The 20,758-nt window shown below is 39.0% G+C and overlaps 1 protein-coding gene across 5 annotated transcripts; it reads right to left on the bottom strand.

Annotated features, from left to right (window-relative positions):
- Positions 1–431: 431 nt before the first annotated feature.
- On the bottom strand, positions 432–20,643 carry HCFC2 (host cell factor C2). 5 transcript variants are annotated; one of them, XM_082309416.1, is made up of 16 exons: positions 20,444–20,643; positions 18,106–18,254; positions 17,565–17,725; positions 16,309–16,517; positions 15,824–15,908; positions 14,645–14,748; positions 13,889–14,077; positions 12,451–12,636; positions 11,922–12,025; positions 10,708–10,870; positions 9,488–9,688; positions 8,170–8,240; positions 6,793–6,930; positions 5,263–5,448; positions 4,456–4,741; positions 432–3,387 (listed from the first exon to the last, which is right to left on the bottom strand). In XM_082309416.1, exons 1-16 carry the CDS (start codon positions 20,607–20,609, stop codon positions 3,362–3,364), a joined length of 2,424 nt encoding a protein of 807 aa, XP_082165542.1. In that variant the 5' UTR covers positions 20,610–20,643; the 3' UTR covers positions 432–3,361. The 5 variants fall into 5 exon arrangements, with proteins under 5 accessions (XP_082165542.1, XP_082165541.1, XP_082165544.1 ...); XM_082309415.1 differs by having other exon boundaries at positions 432–4,741; XM_082309417.1 differs by lacking the exon at positions 432–3,387 and having other exon boundaries at positions 4,486–4,741; positions 5,250–5,448.
- Positions 20,644–20,758: the final 115 nt, after the last annotated feature.

Here is a 20,758-nt window from a genome sequence, read left to right as displayed (position 1 = left end):
TTTAACAAACCGTAACAAAGCAATACCGAACTCTTTGCCGCTTGTTTTGAACGGCAGCAACGCAGCTGGCGTACAGGCGGGGGAAGCCGTTTCAAAATTTCATTTCAGAGGCCGCAGCCAGCAAGCGGCACGGCACAAAGGCCTGGCAGGGGGCAGAGGAATGGCGAGAGCACAGCAACCGCAGGGGAAATGGGGGAACCTCAACTAAGAAAAAAACTCCGAGGTAACCAAGGAACAACCTGGGAAATACTTTTTATGGAAGAGTAACACTCCGTTACAATGCTTATCATTAAAAACCCTTCCTCTCCCCCCTCAAGACAAATATACTCACTCTCTTCTCTGAATCATCGCCTTTTCTAAAGAAGGGCAGAAGTTTGCACACGCACTCCTTTGAGAAAACAGACATACGCTTCAGTGTTTACAGTGCGTTTGATAGGACAACCACTTTATTACAAAGAACAAACAATGCTTCGAAATAAGACTGATCAACTTGAATTGTACAAAATGTCAGTTTCCTTGTAGAGGTCATTAAGTAACAGGCTGTAAGACTAAGTTCACGTCAAATTCGCTATCCTGAAATATCAGATAACAACAGTAATACTTATTATAGCTTCAGAGTTTATGGCATGATCATGTGCTCTACTCCAAACTACATTCAAAAGATATTGCTATAATTACTTTGAAAACACAAAGTGTAGGTTATTGTTCGCTTCATTTCCACTTCCACAAGAACGTTCTCAAGGTGAAGCTGCAGCAGCGTCTGCCGTAACCGCCGCGGCTGTCCTACACTTACACAGTCACAACTTCCCTAAGGAGTTTAGTAAACCTAGGCGTTTCTACAATATGGATGCTGTCATCTGACAGATTTCAGCTTCTGTTACATGTCCTTTAGCGATACATGAAATAAATGGATAACACAGATTCTCAAAGAGCCGATGTCAACAGTCTTCCAAACGAATTTAAAAATCAAACAATCAATATTTGTCTGATATCTAGTTGATAGGCAAACAGGTGGGATTTAGACGTTATAAATACAGTTCTAAAAACAGACCACAAAGTGTATTTTACAGCGTGTACCACAATTTCATTTTAAAGTAAAACTGTGAGGAACTGAAGATTTGCATATGATCACTATTCAACATCACCCAACTTGGACAAAGAAGAGAAAGTGACATCTTATGTCAAGTCAGCTGAACAAAGCACACTTACAAGGAAATTATACTTTCATCGAAAAAGCCACAGTTTTACCCTTTGGTAGTTGTGACATACCCACTGAAAAAGAAATTGTGCAAAGCATGTGAAACCAAGTGCAAAAAAACTCCACCCAGACATACCCAACAGATTTTATTCTTAAATAACAACTCTACAATCACAGCTATCAACCAACAAAATCAAAGCCACAAGTGTTTTCTCTAAAGGCTTCTTTCACAGTACTAATAAGAAAAACCAAGTTCTATTCTTCTAGTTAACCGCTCATGTGTACGGTATTTTAGTTATCAGACAGTATTGGTAGTGAGATCATACCTGATGAAATGGACCATTAAAACACAAGTATCTTAAAGCCAGTTAACTTCAGGAAGAGTCCTATACATTCATACTATAAACACTGTTTAAAGTGAATCTGGGACATCTGTCATTGTCATAAACACAAGATTCTTCTCTGGGGTAAAACCACGCGTATTACTCCTGTGCCACAATTAACACTATTATAGCGATTTATGGTCCCCAGCACTTTTTATATGCTCTGATAGCATGTGATGTGTTGCGATAATTAAGGCTGTATCAGCACTTCCATTACAACCCTGATTTTCAGGGTAGCTAAAACTTGGCTATTAAATCTGCTCTGACATACTTGAGCTGTTAAATATCTTAATATTTTCGTGATACTTCTCCCACCAAACCAGGCACATCTTTTCTTTTAGTTTATATATTTACAAATGTTCTTAAGACAAATTTAACTGGCAGAGGCAAGAAATTCTACCTTGATGTACAGTCTTTTGGCATTTGGGGCAAAATTAAAGTGCAAAGTATAAACTTCATTGCACAGTAAATAATTTAGATTATATTTTAAAATAAATCTCATTTAGGTGCCTCAATCTATTCACCTAGTGACCATGTCCAACTCAGCCATTTTCCTCTACACTTTGGTAAACATAGGTTTATATATAGATACATAAATAGCATTTAAAATGTTTACCTTTATTTCACTACTGTGAACAAATCTTTTCTTTTAGCATAGGAATGGATCAACCTATTCCTAGAAGTAATGCTTGTTGAATTTATCAGCTAGCTAGTTAATGTAAAATGATGCATAGTAAAAGGGAGATACTGAACTTGATTGGTAGAATATACTGGTAAAGCAAACAAGCACTTAAGAAGATTAACTGGAATAAATATGTTGAAAGTTGCCATACGATATGTGCAAAATTGCTTACCATGTATTCTAAACTTTGGTTAAAATTTTCAGATTGAAGTTTTACAGAAACATTATGGAAGCAACACAAGTGATTACAAACACAGGAATGAGGTAAGTTATTATTAGTGCAAAAAGCAAGCATATGCTAAAAGCAAAGCATATGGATTTAAAAAAAAAAAAAAAAAAAAAAAGAGAATGAATCTCATGGAAGTTTTAATACAAGACCAAAAAGGTCTCCTGTAAACATTGGTATTTACAAGTTTAAGATTTTTACAACTACAAAAGGATAATTCTAAATATTAGTAGTGCATTTACAATGAATTTAAGTTTTTTTTTGTAATAAGAGAAATGATTAAGTTTATCTTTTTCCTTTTAAATCTTCAGGGGATATCTTTCAAGATTAAGATATTTGTTACAAATAGTAGAAAAATCATTTCTTTACAAAAAAGTATATATTAAAATATTTATACATTTTAAGTTACTATATAATAACTGGAAATTTTTTCCTTGTACTCAGGCACCACAATGAAGAATGTGGTATAAGGAACTGAAACCAAACAGAATTTGCTCGTATACCAAATCTTACGAATTATCTATGCAAGGTCTGTAGCAATCATGGGGACTCTACCTCAAATACTACTGCATGTGCCAATTTTTTATTTATCTATTTTCAATTTAAAACGGTGTATTTTTTACATTTCAACTATCACTACCAAAAAGAGCTACTGGATAGAGTATGGTCCTCCATCCCACTATCTTCAATATAATGTCTACATGGTACTCATACCTGAGCAAGGCTGTATAACGCTGATGTTTCAAACGTAAAAAAGGTTATATATTTTTAAGATAAAAACAATGCAAAAATAAAATATTTGTAGCATTTACAAATAGTACAAGAGTTACATTAAACACTACATTCAAAACTTGAGATTTATTATGTTGTTTCTACTTTGAGCTTGATGTTTTCATATCTGCAAAAAGAAGGAGACATTGTTAAACGTTTCATAATTTCACATCGTGTACATGGTCAAAGACTTTCAAACAACTACCGTTTCAGAGTTCTGGGATACAGATCATGGTCAAAACCCTTGCCAGTTGAAGGGTTAAAACAGCATCAGAATGCTAAACATTACGGAAGACAAACTTCTTCACTGTTGCTCTCCATCTTAGGAAAACGCATGTTAAAAAAGCAGCAGTTGTGTATTCAACAGTTCGCTTTCAACCACCCCCTGTGGAAACAGCCCACAACTACGCTGGTGCAACAGCCCACTGCTCCCCGAGGGGGCGGGCACACTCCCCGTGCCCTGCCGCTCCTAACCTTCCTCCATGCTCACAGGGCCTCTTGCTGAGCAAAGCCAGCTCCCAACTAGCAGAAAGCTAAGCCAGAACGGGGAAGGAGTGCGATGAGAGGAGAAGCCAGCAAAACTTCTTCTTTTGAGCCCCTGACTTGGCTTACTTAAAAGGTGAGCCAGAACTGATCAGGCCAAAACCTAATCTTTATTTTCGGTGGATACATTCCCATCCCGAACTCATCATGAACCTGTACAAATTCAAGTGCAGGGACAAGAGGTCAAAACCTCTTCTTGCTGTAATACGGACTTTAAAGTGTGTAAGCGTCACAAAAATGCACCTTATGAACATTTTTTCTAATAAAGAGGGGGAAAAGATTGAAAAAAACCTGATTACACCCATGCACGCAATTGGATTACTTGTTAGAATGAAAAACTTTTGAGCTGAAGTGAAGCCCAGGGAAATCAGAAGCTTACTAGGCTTTTATTATTTGAGGGACTAGGTAAGACTCAATAACCAACGTTTCAGTATTTGCTTGTCTTTGCTTGTGAACAAATATAAAAAAAATTTTTAAACGTTATGCCAAATTCAACAACTAAATTTTCTTAAAACTTCTGTAAGGAACAAAACAACATTTCAAGAACTTCACATGCACTGCTGAGAAAAGTCTTGGTTCTAGAGACACAACAGGCCATTTTCTCCGCCACAGCTACAGCCCGTTTAAATGCTGCGTCTGACACTGACTTTACCTTGAAGCCATCGAACTTGCGTGGCTGGTCCGTATCCTCTCTCATTCTTTGCAGAAATTCTGAACACTATTGCAGGTCGAGAAGTGTAATCAACATGAGCATTTGAAAGCTGGGCAGCAGTCACTATACATGATGTTTTAAGACCACAGTATATTCTCATAAATACAAGCTGACTTGGATTTTCCTGTAATTGTGTGGAACGGATTGCTAAGTAGGCAGAATATTCTAAAATATTTCCAGAGGGTGAAGCAGGAGGCTCCCAAGAAAGATGAATACAGTCTACACTCTGAAGAAAAAGGGAGAAAATGTCATAGTATGTAGGTAACCATTAGATACTCAAATATATATATACACACCCACACACCCACACATATATATACACACACACACACAAAAATATAAAAAACCTCTAAAGATAATCTGAAAATTCTAATCTAATATCATCACTCTTTGGAGATAAAGATGTGTCTCTTGACTTTTTTTTTTTTTTTTTTTTTTTAAAAAAAAAGCATGGTAAACCCTTATAGATTCAAGGATGCAGAAAGAAAAAATCATGGGGAAACTATCAGATGATTAAGATGTGTATCTGGTAACATGATCATTAAGTCTTAAAATAATTCTTTGTAGCAAATTTCTTAAAGAATACTACATTGAGCTGAATTAACCAATTAAGCATTTGACACTATTCTATATGCCAATTTTAACTTGGAAAAAAACCCCAACAAACCAACTAAAAACAAGAGTTCTGAGATTAAACTTGTGACCAGAATTTTATACATCAGAACTAGAATTACCTGTATTTCTCACCTTGGTGATTTTGACTGTTGAAGGAGCTCCAGGAAAACCTGGAATGCAAGTCTTGAATTCACTGACTTTACTGAAAGGCCCAACACCGCAGCCATTAATTGCAGCAACTCGGAACCTGTACACTGTGCCTGGAAAAAGATCCTGTTTCTTAAGTAATCTGTAGTCTGGTACATCTGCACTTTCCATCTGAAAACAAAGAAACATTTGTGTTAATTTTTTAAATATTCTAAACACAATTAGCCATAAAAAAATATGACATGGATAGCGATAAACTGAGATTAAGAAGTTTAACTGAAACTGAAAATCGATCTAACAATTTTGTACTTAAATCAGAATTTACAAAAAGGTTCTGACTGAGGCACTAGCTCACCTTAAAACAGCTGATCTGAGAAGCAATATGACACTACCTCTCTAATGAAAAAAAAAACAACCATTTTTCAGTCATTTAAATTGAACTGCACCTCTTGGTCATTTTTGCTTGGGAAAGTAAAAGCAAAGTAGCATTTCCAACAGCATAGCTTATGATTTAATTAGCATACTCTTCTGTCCTAAAAATACTTCTCCTTCAAAATCAGTTATGCCTATAGTTAGGAGTTGCAATTTGATGAGTAGGTAATCAAAATGTTTTTAAAGAAAGGCACTGTAAGTTACTAACAAATAGGTTTCTGAAACATTATGTGCTACTGTACTTCCATGTTTAAAATATTCATTGATGCATCCTTGAAGCTTTCAGTGGAACTCTTTTCCTTCTGAATAATGTAGAAGAAATCACAATCAATGTAAACACTGTAAAATGTACTACACTCTTTAAAATCAAGATGTGCAATATTTATAGTGAAGTGCTTTCTTAGAAAGTGTTCTTTTGTTTCCGTCTCAAGAAAACATATACCCATCGTTTTTGTTTTTAGTTCACTAGGACACAATTAATTTACACTTTCACCATCAAAACTGCAACATTTTTTGCAAGTTTCACACACACAGCATCTTCATATATAAACTTACATGTGCAACAACATTAAGTTAGAGAAATCTAATACAAAACCCTCTACACTTCCATATCTGGTCTTTTTAAACAGCCTAGCATATGTCTTATTAGTATCTTTAACACTTTGTAAGCAAAGATTCTGGAAACAGAGAAGAAACTTTGATCAAAACATTTCAATGCTGTACTGAAATAACGTATTAAAAAGGTGGGGTTTTTTAATTTTTAAGAATTTTTACTGGTTTGAAAGTTCACTAAGTTTAAAATTCTTTCCTAAGGCTAGAAATACAGGAAGAATTACCAATAGCACAATAAGACATTCCATATTATCATACAAGAACAACAGAAGAAAATTAACCTGGCTTAAGAAATAGTAAAAAAAGGTGAGCAAAATACGGAAGGAACTGCATGGTCACAAAACATAAAACTCTTATAAGCACCAGATCCTGCTGCAGTATCAGAAAATCCCACATTTTGTTGTCAACCATATGAGCAACAGACTCCAAAATACATATGTACAAGTATGTCAGAGAAGAATTAGCAGCTACCTTGTTAGAGATGCTGAGTGTTTCCTCTGGCAGCAAGTAGAACTGGCTCACCACAGCGCTGTTGTTCTTAAAAATTCCAACATCATACCACTGCCGGTCTCTTGTTTTCACTGGTGCCATTTGTCTTTGTGGAGTTTTCTAGTATTTGAAGAACACGTTATGTAGACTACCCATACATCAACGTAATGTAAAAAAAATGTTAAGACTCTAGTATATGTAAGAGAGAACCCCCTTTCATACCAGTGTTATTTTCTTATACTTCAAAGGAATATGCACATATTGCTAAAATACTGTTCAAAACCAACTGGTTCTTGTACATTGATTTAGACACAGTCCATAATTTCAAAAAAAAAAAAACGCCAAACCAAAACCAAAACCCAAACAGTTGGGATGTCACCTCTGACATTCTAGTTTAAACCCGAGGGGAAGAAGTTTAAAGCTGTAGAACTAGGTGTCTGTAGCAGCATGTAGTTGCGAGTAAATTTCACTCAGAGGTCAAGAAGTTTCACAACATGGTCCAACATCAGTAGCTCTACCTGGGATTCAGCTATACCTCAGCCCCAAACATACTCTCTTTCAAGCTGCTGCTGAACTCGCAGCTGAGAACAGGGCCCCTGCTGTGGCATGGGGCGATGGTGGTGGAGGGCACAGGAGACAGTTAACCGTCTTTCTCGCTTGCCTCCAGGCACCAGGGAGGGTGCCTGCGTGGTCAGGGTGCCCAGCACAGACAGGCCATGATCCTGCTAGCATGGAAAGGGGGCAGGAGTGGCAGCTGCTATTGGCAAAAGCACCCCAGCCCTTTAGTAGCAGCTGCTTCTTCCCATCCTTAGCTCCTCTCTTTTGGTGGCAACAGTGGCACCTTGGTTTTGTGTATTAAGTTGTAAGCAGGTGAAATAGGAAGCATTTACTTTTTCAGGCAGTTTTTACAGCTTGCATAGCCAGTCCCCATCTCCTCTAGGGAAAAACATCAAGATGTCAGTTTAGTTACGTTTCAAACCTATAGATCAGCAGCTAACACTAGTCTGATCTAATACATACTTCATTTAAAATCCAGTTGTGTATACAGAAAAACATTTTACATTTGCACATCATGCAGCGGAGACCATTCCACTGTGCCAGTCGATAAAAATGATTCAATAGTGGAAACACATACTTGGATCTCCTCCCAACTACACAACTGCTACTTAGACTCAAATCAAACCCACACGATGCAATTAGTTTTACAACAGAAATGTTTACCCCTGTATTATTCACTTCAAGCCCTAAATATACATTGCTTTTCTTTCAGCAATATAATTAAAGGAAAACAGAAGAGCCCTCACAACTAATCAACATAACAATAAATACAGCAATTTGATTATACTTTTTCAGACTTACAGAGGAGTGTGAATCATTTGTCTGTCCAGTACTGACCCTTGTCGAAGGCATGATATAAGCCGTTTCAGCAGCTAGAAACAAAAAAGTTAACTTTAAAAAGCTTCAGTGATATGAAAAATTTAACACAAAGTCCTCAGAGTATGCAAGTTGACCTCAATAGCCATTTACAAGTATTTGTTGCAAAAGTATGTCTGAGACTTCTTTTGCATGCAGTTCTATTTATAACACGAACAACTAATTTTGGCTTGCATCATATTCACAGAACAATTGTAAGAGCCTAGCGTTGCAGGCTGCTACAGACAATACAGACAGAAGGCAGGACTCCAAATCCTAAGTGACAGAATTACGAAATCGATACGAAATATTTGTGAACAAATAATCTAAATACCAGATTGAGGCACATACTGATGACATTATATGAATACTCTAAGCATGAAATCTTAATTTGAATGCATTGTTTCTCACATTAATACAGTCCGAATTCTGAACATGAGCAGTTAATCTTTAAACAATCCTAACAAATGGGAAAAGAACATTTATTAAATTTAAAATGGGATCTTTAAAAAAAAAAAGACCAAGATAAATTAAAGCACAGAAGCACTAAGCACATGAGCAACACAAGGGAATATTAGTATTCTATACTTGTGTGTCTGGGGTTTGCTTTTAAAATAAAATATTGTTTGGTAAAAATTACACTACTCACACTGCATCAATAAGAGAATACAGTTCTTTAGTTAACACTCAAAACAAGAGCAAACACAGCCTGCTGATATTCATGAAAAACAAAACTTGGAAAACTACTGATATGTTCGGTTTCTGCACTGCTGCTTATTTAAGTTATTTCAAGCAGACTGTGAAGAGGTCACCACATTTGACCAGCAGTGAGCTACCCACACGAACTGGCCGTATTTGTTACGGAGGTCAATTGTTTAAAATCAAACCCATCTAAGGTTACTATTTGTAGTCTTTTGCTGACTAAATAAACAGACAATCACTGAATGAAAGCAAATGCGCTATGGGCACCAAAACTGGCTGCCACTGCTATTTAGAAAACGAGCTTCTGCATAAATGAAGATTTAAAGGACCTTTCACTTACAGGAAAACAAAGTGGTTTACAAACGTATAAAAGGAATATCCTGATTTTAAAAGATGTTTAAATCATAGCAGAGATCATCCAGGCCGCCCAAGGTCCTCAATGCCCAAAGCCCTATCTCAATCCCAGGCACTAGTCAAGATGGGAATCCCACCACACTAGAGGAACTCAGATGGCCTTAGATATATATGGCTCAAAATACAGTATGTGAAACACATTTCAAACCTTCAGATTTTGAATTGAATGTTGTTAGTGAAGTTTCATCTTTAACAACTGCCCCATTTGTACTTGATGATTCAGTTTTAACAGCCTGCTGGGTTACCATAGTTTGTGTGCTGGAGACAGTACTGGATACAGAAGCATCAGGATTTACAGTTCGTTTGTCCAAGTCATGTAATTCACCTACATTTGCTGAAGACTGAGGACCTTAAAAAAAGAAAATATTAACCAGAATTCAATATTGATAACACCTAACAAATCTCAACTTGGTCTAATGGCTTTACTTTCATATAAAACCAGAGTTTAGCTCAGATTTAGGTTAGAATAGATCTCATTATATTAATTGCTAATGCTTTCTTCAGGTATATATAACTTAACAAGAGTCTGTCTGCATAGTTATAAATAGATATATGTAAACAGTTATATTAAAAAGGGAATTTCATTTGTTTTAAGCTTGCTATTCTATATCTATTTGGCTACGAAAGGATTAATTTGGAAAAAAATCCTAATATAATGTACCTACACAAATCAGTTTCACAGATTTGTAACAATCAAGATTAACCACTGTGGGAGTCTGTTTCTCACTTAGCGCTAAGATCCAAAATTTCCACACAATACTTAAATTACACTGTGAAAAAAATGAAAATCCAACAACCTATAAATTACATGAAAGTCAAATATAAACAGATCAGGTGATTGAGCCTGGATTCACCACACTGAACTTCAGGCACTTCAGTGAAATGCCTAAATCAGTGCCGAGTCATCTTCTATTTCCTCTACAGTCAGAGAGAAATATGCTCCTCTCTACGTCGCCTAAAATTTTACATCAGCTAATACCTTTTCACTATTAACAGACAGAAGTAGTGTCAAAGAGAGCCTGGAGTTACTATCACCTTAACGTTGTAAAATGAATCTTGTCCTGTCAGTCTGTTCTTTGATGTTAAAAAGGGCTACTTATGTTTACAGAGACACATTTGCCATCATAACAATGAATATATTGAGAATTTCATGTCCCTTGCAACACTTCAAACAACTTAACATTTCATTTTTTCCTTGTATCTTCTAAAAATAGGTACAGTAATAACTAGCACAAGTTGGTTGTTTTTCAACTACAAAGACCTCTAAAATAATTTTAAATTGCAAGACAGAAATAACCTTACTTTATTTTTATGAGATGAATTTTAACTCTCACTTTTTAATTAATTTTTATTCTATTGTCATCTTACTTGAAGAACAAACAGGCAAAAGAGAAGGGGCATTTGATTCTTTGAATCCTGTAGCATCTGCATGGTTTTTCATAGTCTCCTGTGTAATCTTGTTTTCAGGTGCTGCAACCTTTTCTTTTCCTTCTACTTTTAATAATGAGTTGGATGAAAGGGAAACTTGGACCTAACCAAAACAATACATTTGTTAATGTTTAACTGCAAAGTTCAGAAATGTCAGTTGCAAACACGGCAGGAAAATGCTTGCTCAAAAACAACAAACAAAAATCCTCCAACAAACCCCGTAGCATTTTAAATTAAAACAAGAAGCCAACCTCACAATCCACCTTGTATTAGCCATTATAAAACAAAGACTGAAACTCTAAGTTGACTTGGAAGTGTCCCTGACACATACTAAACTTTATCTGACAGTGAGCTCATGTTCTTATGTTATTACATGGAAGTTCATTGACGCATATATTTAGTCTACTGGGGGGACTTGAGGGGATGGGGGGAAAAAAAAAAAAAAAAAAAAATCACAATTACAGTGACTTTCAGCCTTTGCTTTCCTGGCACATACCCAAGATATTTCTACTCTTAGTAAAATTCATAGTACTTCCACATGTGTTTTCTGCAAGAATACTTTATGGGATCCTATACAGACCTGAGGCCTGACACAATTAAGAAAAGGTCTAAATTTCTAAAAGTGTGATCCTTTAGCCAGAGTTTTTCTTCCCTCTTTCCTTTAAATTGGCAAAACAGTGGAACACGTACAACTGCACAACCAGAACAGACAATAATTGGGTTTATACTGTAGTAGCAACCTACAACTAAGCAGACTAGCGCAAAAACACTAACAAAGAAGGAAATATGCCTTATCCTTTTTGCCTCCCACATTAATTTCACCACCATTTTGAGGATTAATAGTTATTTCTACTAGTATCAGGCTCCCAGTCAGCGTTCTGGAAGTCAATACAGTTGCAGTTTCCTTTCTGCATTACCAGGAAGAGCACTTTAAAGACTGTCTGTCAATTGTAAAAGTAAGAAGGATGTAAGAAAACAGACAAAACTACTTCAGCAGGTGTAAAAAAAAAAATTTTTTTTTTTTGCTTGATTTTGCATTTTTTTTCTAAGGCCTAAAAAGTATGCAGGGACTTTTAAAACTGAGAAAGTGTTTTGGCAGTTCTCTCGCTTCCCACACTACTTTGCCACTTAGGCATTTTTCAGTTTACACTTACGTTATTAGGAATGACATTATTTGTTTGGCTGGGATGATCCACCTTCATTTCTGGATAAGGGACACTAGGCAATGATTGTGGACTTTGATGTAGAGAAGAGCCACCTTTCAGGTAAACAAAAGCAAATTCCAATCAGTTACATAAAACTTAGTATTATGTTGGTTGGAATCTATTCCAGTAAGCAAGAGGGAGACCCAAAGTTGCCTGAAGGAAGACTTGGTTGTAAGACTGAAATGAAACTGCACGGCTGAAGTGTCAGATAAAATCCCTTCCTCATCGTTTCTTTTCTCAAATCGTGCCCAGCACTGTACGAATATCTTCGCATTCAAACAGCTGGCCAAAACTGACAGAGACAAGTTAGAGCTGAGTTTTCCTTAATTATGATGCACACATTTTGGGAATAACCAAAGAAATAGGGTCTCTCTCTCAAAATGACTTTTTTTAAAAAAACCAAACTCATAGTAATTACTTATGCAATCCTCTACTCTATCTTTGTACAAACATTAGCGTAATGCGATCTGACTACTACCTTGTGAACTCAGCACTGATGTCTCAGGAATCCCAGTACCAGGTATTCCAGCCACTGACGGCACTGGTGAGTCAGCATGTAATTGAAGAAGATATCCTTCAACTGTAGGTACTTCATCCCATTTCACTTGAAAAGAGTTGGTTGTAGCTCTAATCAGCTGTACCTGTGATGGTGCTGGAGGTTTCTCTACAAGAAACCAATAAAACACAGATGGCATGTTTGAAATTGCCCTCCTTTATCAGTTTAAGAAATATCTATATAATGCAAGCAAACTCAATAGCTCCTTTTCCACTTATGTACAATATATACCAGACTCAACAAGAAACAGTTGTCAAAGGTGGCAAGTCAAGTCAGAGAATTATAAAGCGTCATTCTAGAGTGTTCAAAAATGCTGAAGTTTTGATGCTTTCTTTGGTTTTTAATGGCTCTTCTGCTGCCAGTAAGTCTTTGGCTTGCATATGTATCATTCTAGGGATTACAGAGATAAGAGATCCTCTTCCTTTCCTAAAAAGCTGCACGCAGCTCTTTGGCTCCTAAAGCCTTACGTACTCCTGGAAAGGATTCACAGAAGATTGTGTTTCCTATTTGCTTGCTCTCTGTAGCTGAAGTGAGCTTTCCCTCACACTTACTCTGCAGAGGCTGAAGCCTAGGCATGACTCAATGCCAATGACCTGCTCCTCCCACTTGCCTTGATGCCTGACCAGCCTGCACTCTCAAGCACATCCCTCCCCCGCTACTCTTTTTTCATCTTCTGACCTTCCTAGAGGAAGGGGGAGGGGAAAAAAAAAAAAGGGAAAACATGATCTCCTAAACATTTCACAATCTCCAGTAATCATTCTCACACTTCCGCTTGAGCGGGCAACAACTCCCTCCCAAAAGTACTATTCTAGTTCCCTCTCTCCCAATACCATCTCGGTGTCCTGCCATCAAGGCAGCTACTAATGAGTGATTAGTGCTCCAGAATTCCCTTCAGCCCCAGGAACAATTTGGTCCCTTCTCAGATTCAACAGTATCTTTTTGCAGTCCAAGAGATGAGGAAGCAGCAGCAGCAATGATCCCAGGAGAAGGAGGGGGTTGGTAAAAAAGAGTAAGTAGCAGCAGAAAAGATCACTGAGAAGAGAGGCCAGGAACCTTGGGTTTAGGTACAACACCCTTTAGCACCTTGTATCTACTGACTATGTCATGCAATGCAAAAATCTAGCCACAAAGTTCTTTCAGAGGCTTTAAACAAGCCTTCCTAATTTTTTTCAGTTTAAGTTACAGCTGTAGCCTTCAAACAAGCAACAGTGAAGTGTGGTTTATTTAAATAAGCTTTAAAATTTAAATAATCTTGGAGTTTGCTACAGCTTCAGATGTTCTGATCATCAATGATGCCAGCTTCCCATATGTTAATAAAATACGGAACATAGTACAAGTCTCTTATTTATTTCTGACTCACCAGTATCAAGGTACCAAAGATCTTTGCAGCAAACTTGATTGTTCCAAGCTTTCCTGTAACCATCTCTACCACTCCAGATATAGAGACGAGTGCCAACTGCTACAGCACAGTGTCCTGCTCTTGGCCCTGGTAACAAGTTACTTTTGTCCTCCTGGCAATCTGAGATCAGACCTATCCATTCTGTGGTATCTAGTAAATGAAACTCAAAAAATTTAGTTTCTAGATGTTTTCCAAAACAAGCAATACAGATGTTAATACACTTTACTGCTCAGAGAAAATGCATCACCTCTGTTTTTATAGACAATTGCATTTAAATTTGCAATATTACAAAGAGAAGGTTGATTTCCAATTAGTTTACAAGATACGATCAATTAATACAGGATGAATTTTCTGGCCTCTGGTTTTCTCTCTCAGGCAAATACAAGATTGAGGGATAGTACTATCACATTTAGAAAAAAAATCATTTCAGGATCTGTCTCGTGTTCTACTATAAATGAAGAAGGAGTATCTATGTTACTTAGCATTAAAGTTGTATGAACAAAGATTTGCATCAGCAAACCTGCTGAATGTTCAAAGAAAATAATAATAAAAAAATCACTCTTAAGAAAGATGTAAAAAACTGCCATCTTCTTTAGTCAGCTAGGATTACAACTGAGTATCCTACAACTTTTCTCAGGGTCTTCAAAATATTTATTCTACTCTGTTACGAAAGTATTAATTCAAAATGCCCGCTCCCATAAAGGCAGAAACACTGACCCAAATTAAGATAAGAAAATGAACCGGTACATTTCCATTCACCATCATGAGCAGAAATTTCACCTCCTGCTGACTGTGGAACCCATCCACCAAAAACATACATTCTGAAATACAGGAAAAGAGGGAAGAGGGAAAAAGAAAAGAAAAGCCAATTAACATCCAGATCTGCTGCATGTGCTGTCTCAAACTAGGACAAAACAGAAAATTTCCAGTGCTTTACAGTTCTGGCTTACAACAGATTTTATTTGTGTCTAGTCTCTTTAGAAAGTATTGTTGCAGACCTCTACCTTCTGAATTTTTTTAGTAAGTTAACTGATTAAAAAAACAAACAAACAAACCCCCCCCCAAACTCCTCAAACAACTTCCCAGAACAGAAGTTAATAATGTGTCTTTTTACAAACAGCCAATCTGCTAATACTCTCCAGAAATCACACACTTGCACAGAATTTCTACAGCCCTTTACTGCAGACCTCTCAATAAACCATTCTAAAATTAGAAGACTGGTATCTAAGTCAGATATCAAAATTTAAAAGCATAATGCAGACTACAAACTAATACTATTTTATGTAAATAATAAAAAGCTAAGCTCTTGGATCATAAGATACAAAGCTTTCACACTTCTTTCCCCCCTTGCCTCTTTCTTCTCACGCCAGCTTATAAACGGATATAAAATGGACTGAAACCCATGTTTAAAAGTCCGTTTTATCAATGCTATCTGCCAAAACAAATCATACTGGCAAGAAGCAAAGTAATGAGGAACAGACTACAGAAACACTGGACCACAAAAATGTGGAATGGTTTTGCCTAGAACTAGTTCTACTCTTTGGGCAGTTTCTTTGTGTAGCTAGTTCGTTGTGTCACAGACACAGAGGCACTCAAGTTGGCTCCTGACAGAGCCAGCTCAGGTCCCGCTGAGACCGCCCCAGAATGTACAAGGTGCATTAAGAAGCCTGGAAAGCTGCTCGTGGGTTGGGCAGATTGTCCTGCTGGATGGAAACACTGAGAGTTTGATACCCTTAAATTAACAATGGTACTTTTTAATTTCCACTGAGGTAGGGTAACAGAAGCAGAAAAGTACTCTACAGGGCTGAGGGTTTATACTGAGCAGTAGTGGACAAGCATCATCATTCTCCTACTAGGTGTACCTTTCTAGAGTTGAGCTTTTAACAACAGACATACTTGTTTCCTATTACATTGGCCGTATGGAGACTGCGAGGAAGTGGTACTGTCCCTTTAGTTTCTGGTCTTGACCAGGTCATGGTTTCTAAAAGAAAAAGAACAAAAACCCTTAAGCAACTTATTACTGTGTATTTCACTACCTGGATTTTAGGAGGGAACATACCTCTAACATTCAACAAAACAGAATTTCACCTTTTTAAGATGGCCACTTTAAGAAAGAAGGTACAATAACAGGCACTTAAAGCTTCTTTTAAAATTCACAGGAAGTACTGACAAACTAAATGTTTATCAGTTTATCAAAAAGATATATCATGGTTTCATTATAGTTATTCAACTTGGTTATCATTTTGACAGTCTTTAAACCACTCTAAAGAAACAACCTCACAGTGTAACCAAAATCAGTGAGGATAATATATGCAAACAATGATGTATCTATTTAATTCAGTGAGGCCTCTGCACTGACTTTTTCCGGCAAATCAACTCACCTATGTCAAGTTCCCAGAGATCATTAAGCCGACAGCCACACATCCCTCCAAAAATATACATCTTTGGACTTCCCAAATCTTTTCTGCAGTATACGATGGCTGTGTGAGATTCTCGGGGAGACGGCAAGATCCCTTTGGTCACAGGAATACTCCAGCCGACAACTCCAGAACCGTGTTGCAGCTCCAGTTCATAGAAATCATTTAAATATCTACGGTATTATTGACAAAGTATGAAAAATTTGCTTATAAGGAAGATTACAAGGGAGCTTTAAACCCTGACCACTTCCAAGTATTACAGACTTCTGTCTTGAAAGAGTGCAGAATTTTAAAATCCCAAACCATTTGATGGCATTGTGGAGAGTACCAAAACTAAATGGATTTAAAACAAAAAATGAACTATTGTAACTTGTTGCCTCTAAGGAAACATGCTTTCATATCATACTTGATACACTATATTACATGAAAGAAACACTGACAATTGGTAAACAACATTCTTGGCAGAAATTTCTACATATGGACAAACTTGGAATAAACTGCAAAGTTGTGAGAAATACACGATGACATGGGACATTAGAGATGAATTTCTGCAACTCTAAGGCAACAAAGGTGAAAAGAAGCTGTTTCTTTTCTGATGTCTCCTGGCTGACCAACAGACAATTAAGCCACTTGTTGCTTAATCTATTGGCAAGTTATTTTTAGATAACGGTCTTTGAATTCACACCAGATACCTCTTTACTGAGCTTAAAATTTACAGCCAGTTTACAGCTCAGTGGATAGAAGTGCTCTGAACTGCAGGTGAATGTGGGTATAAAATTTCAGCATTATAGCACTGCTTGCCGATAATAAAGACAACTTCAGCTGTTACTTTAAAAAATATCCAGATGAATTCATAACTGTTTTCCATAGCATTATAGAGGAAACTTCCATTGTGAATTCCCCAATGACTCGTGAAACTTTGCTGATTTAAGTAATTCTAACAAACAAGCCATTCTTAAAAACATCATCCAAAATACTAGGATAATACCAAAGTCTACTCAGGTTTCCCTCCAAAAGTGTTAGAGCTGTCAGTCAGTGTTACATATTGTGGGATTAGCGGAAGAAATATTTAAGCTTCTTAGCCTGTAACCCCTCCACTGCACAAATAATCCATATGTGAGTACTTGGTATGCAGGACAGCCTCCCTAGAATGTTCCTCTTCAAAGCTGTCATATCTAATTTCTTTTTAAAGACATTGAATTCAAACCAAATCAGCATACCTGGGAATGTTATTATTTGAATCCTCACTTTCATTTGCCAGGCCACCAAATAAATAGCACTTGTTACCATATAAAGAAAAGCTGTGACCAAGTCGAGGACAAGGTGGTGATCCAGTGGAAGGAGCTTGAGGTTTTACTTTTTTCCAGAGCCATCGACTTGCCTTAAAGACAAGAAATATATATTCAGAAATATATTCATTTATAGTTGTTCATAGTCAATAGAATTAACTCGTATATTTTCTGAATTATTTTTAAGGGTATGCTGGGCTTTTCTTAGGAAATACATTAAAAGGGACACGTAAGAGCTAACCTTCATAAAACATTAAATATTTTACATTTTATTTACACTAGATGGAAGTATCTTTTTCAAAGTTATTTAGATTTTCTCCATCTTCAGAATCTATTTAAAGAGTTTATTTTTCCTGGAGCAGAGCAAAGCTCATCTAACTTTCCTCTGCAGTCAATAATATAAAATGTGTTTGCTCATAAATAGATAAATAAAGTAGTCCTCAAAACTGAAACATCTTGATACATTTCCTACCTGTAATTCATATAAATCATTACTGTATCTTCCATATTCAACCATTCCTCCAAAAACTAGTATTCTGGTACCATCACAAACAAATCCATGTGCTGCACAGCCTGGAGGAATATCTCCCCTTACAGCAGGAAGGAACCACTGATTTGTAGCTATGGGGGGGGAAGGGGAAGAAAAAAAAAAAAAAAAAAAAAAAAGAGATATTTCAAACACTGAGAAGGAAATTGTATTTTTAAACACCTCTGCTTTCTAAAGAATTACCTTTTACCTGTAGATAACTGTGAATGGGCTGTTTGTTTAACATGAAGTTTTCATTGAACTTAAACTTTTTTTTTAATAAAAAGAAAAGCAAACACCTCTATCAAACCAATGTTACTCAATATATGAATGAGCACATGAGGTCACTGTAACTAAGTCAGTTACCAAGGGTCACTCAGCAATTTAATAGACTTGCCAAAAAAAGAGGCTAATGAGGAACATAAGTGCAGTTCCACACAAAAGAGAGAACTACGTTAACTCAGAGGGAGCTAGCCCTAGAAACAGAATTATTAGAGCTACAGCAGCATGGCAGTGTGCCTGGACTTAATAGCCCTATTGAAAAACTAATTACGCTGTTCTGGGACCAATGTTAATATCTACAGAGCGCTGCACTAATACATGGGAGAGGAGAGGCACAGAGGCAAGAAAAAGCAACTGAGACTGCCTGATCCTGCAGCAGCATATTGGTGTTTAAGCTGTTCTGGACTGAAAGAATTACAGGAGATATCGTCTCCTTTTTCCTAAGCTTTTTTCATGAGCATGAAAAGTGTGAAATTAGAAGCTTCACGTCAATGTTGCTGCAGGAGATTAAGATGCCCTCACTGTGTTCCAGCTCCTCAGAAGTCATCACACTCATAGCAAGAGCAATGGTTGACATCCCAAACTCAGGCAGCCCAGGTCACAACCCTGCATCATAGTCCCCAGAAAAAAAGAAAGGTCGGTTTGGGCCAAACACCCATCTGGGAACTGGAACAACTGAGTTGTGATCCTTTTTGTCACTGCTGCAAAGGGTAAACACCTTTAGCAGGAACGCTGGGCAGAAAAATAAAAAAAAAGTGATGTTAAGACTCACTCAAAAGGCACCCATCAGAACCTCTGTTCTGAAAGATAGTATAACTGTACTAACCAAAAATCTTTCTTTAGATTACTCACCAAAACAGAACGGTTAAGAGATATTCCCCCCCCCCCCCAATAAATGTGATTGAGTACAGCAGATCTTTAAGCTACCATGGAAAAATCTGCTTGGAAGAACTCTAACAGTAAGCATTTTCCTCTTAATAAACTCCCCAAACCTCCAAAACATGTTTGTGCTCCCAGATTTTATCTCAAAAACACTCTGCAAAAATACCATCACCTTTTGGGGCGGGGAGGGGCAGGGCACGATAAGAATAATTTTTGAATTATTCTTAAAAGTTGGCAAGTTAAACGGCTAGTCAACACGCTCTCACTTCCATGCCTCTGCTATGTTGCACAAGCAGCCAGCAGCGGCCGAGCGAGCAGCACAGAGCAGTCACCCGCACCCCCCCGCCTCAGCCCAAGCTCTGAAATTACAGAGAAGTTTCCCAGCCTCACGCAGCATCCCGTACAGTAACTCTTCAGGCATCTAATCTTTCACGAATAAAACCGGTCTTGGGCAGCTTCCTGTTTGGAAAAGCTCCCAGTGCCAGCACGCTCACTTTTCTAGCGGAGACCTCTGCCTGGGCGCGCTCAGCTCCCGGGAGCCGCCGCCAGAGGGAAGCGGGGGGATGCGGACGCTGGAGGGGGGTAACCCGGCCCGCAGCCGCTCAGCCCAGACCTGCCGGGGGGGACCCCGCACCCCAGGACGAGGGGCTGGGAAAGCCGGGCAGACGCCAGGCGCACAAGGGGATTTTCCAGGTTCCTTTTTCCCCGCAGAGGAGCGTTAACCCCGCAACACCAGCCAGGGCGCAGCACAGCCCCGGGGGGAGCCCTCGACCAGGCTTATTCCCCGCCCCCCGTCCCCATTTCGGCTCCTTTCAGCCGGGGGACGGCCCGCTCCCCCCCCCCCCAGCGCCAGCGGCTCGGCCGAGCCCCCCGCGGGCAGCCCCGGGGGAGGGCAGGAGGCTCGGGCGGGGGGCTCACCGTGAGGAGGCCGGTACCCAGCAGTGGCTGGCTGGTGCCACCGGCGGCTGGCGACATGACAGCCCCGCCACCGCGCCCCCCCCCCCCCCCCCCCCCCCCGCCTCACAGCCCCGGTCGCCCCCGCCCCGGCCCGGCCCCGCCCTACGCGCCCCCTCCCTCGCCCGCCCGCGGCGGGCCGCGCCCGCCGCCCCGCCCCGCGCACCCGTGTTGTAGACGTGCAGCTCATCGGCGATGCCCTCGTTGCCGCCCCCGAAGATGATGACCAGCTCGCGGATGGCGACCGCGCGGTGCCCGTGGCGGGAGCGCGGCACCGGCCCCGTGAAGGAAGACACCCGCCTCCAGCTCAGGCCAGCGGCGGCCGCCGCCATCTTTACCGCCACTCCCACAATGCACCGCGCGGCCGGGGCAGGCCGGCGGGGGAAGGGGCAGCGGCGGGGCGCCGCCGCGGGTCACGTGGCGGCGGCGGCGCAGCGCGGGCCCGTGCCCCGCAGTACCGGTTACCCCTCCTCCCTGACGG

Source organism: Platalea leucorodia (genome assembly GCF_965183815.1).
Source record: "Platalea leucorodia genome assembly, chromosome: 4".
NCBI lineage: Eukaryota > Metazoa > Chordata > Aves > Pelecaniformes > Threskiornithidae > Platalea > Platalea leucorodia.
The sequence above is the reverse complement of the archived record's forward strand: the minus strand, read 5'-3'. Positions and strand labels throughout refer to the sequence as shown.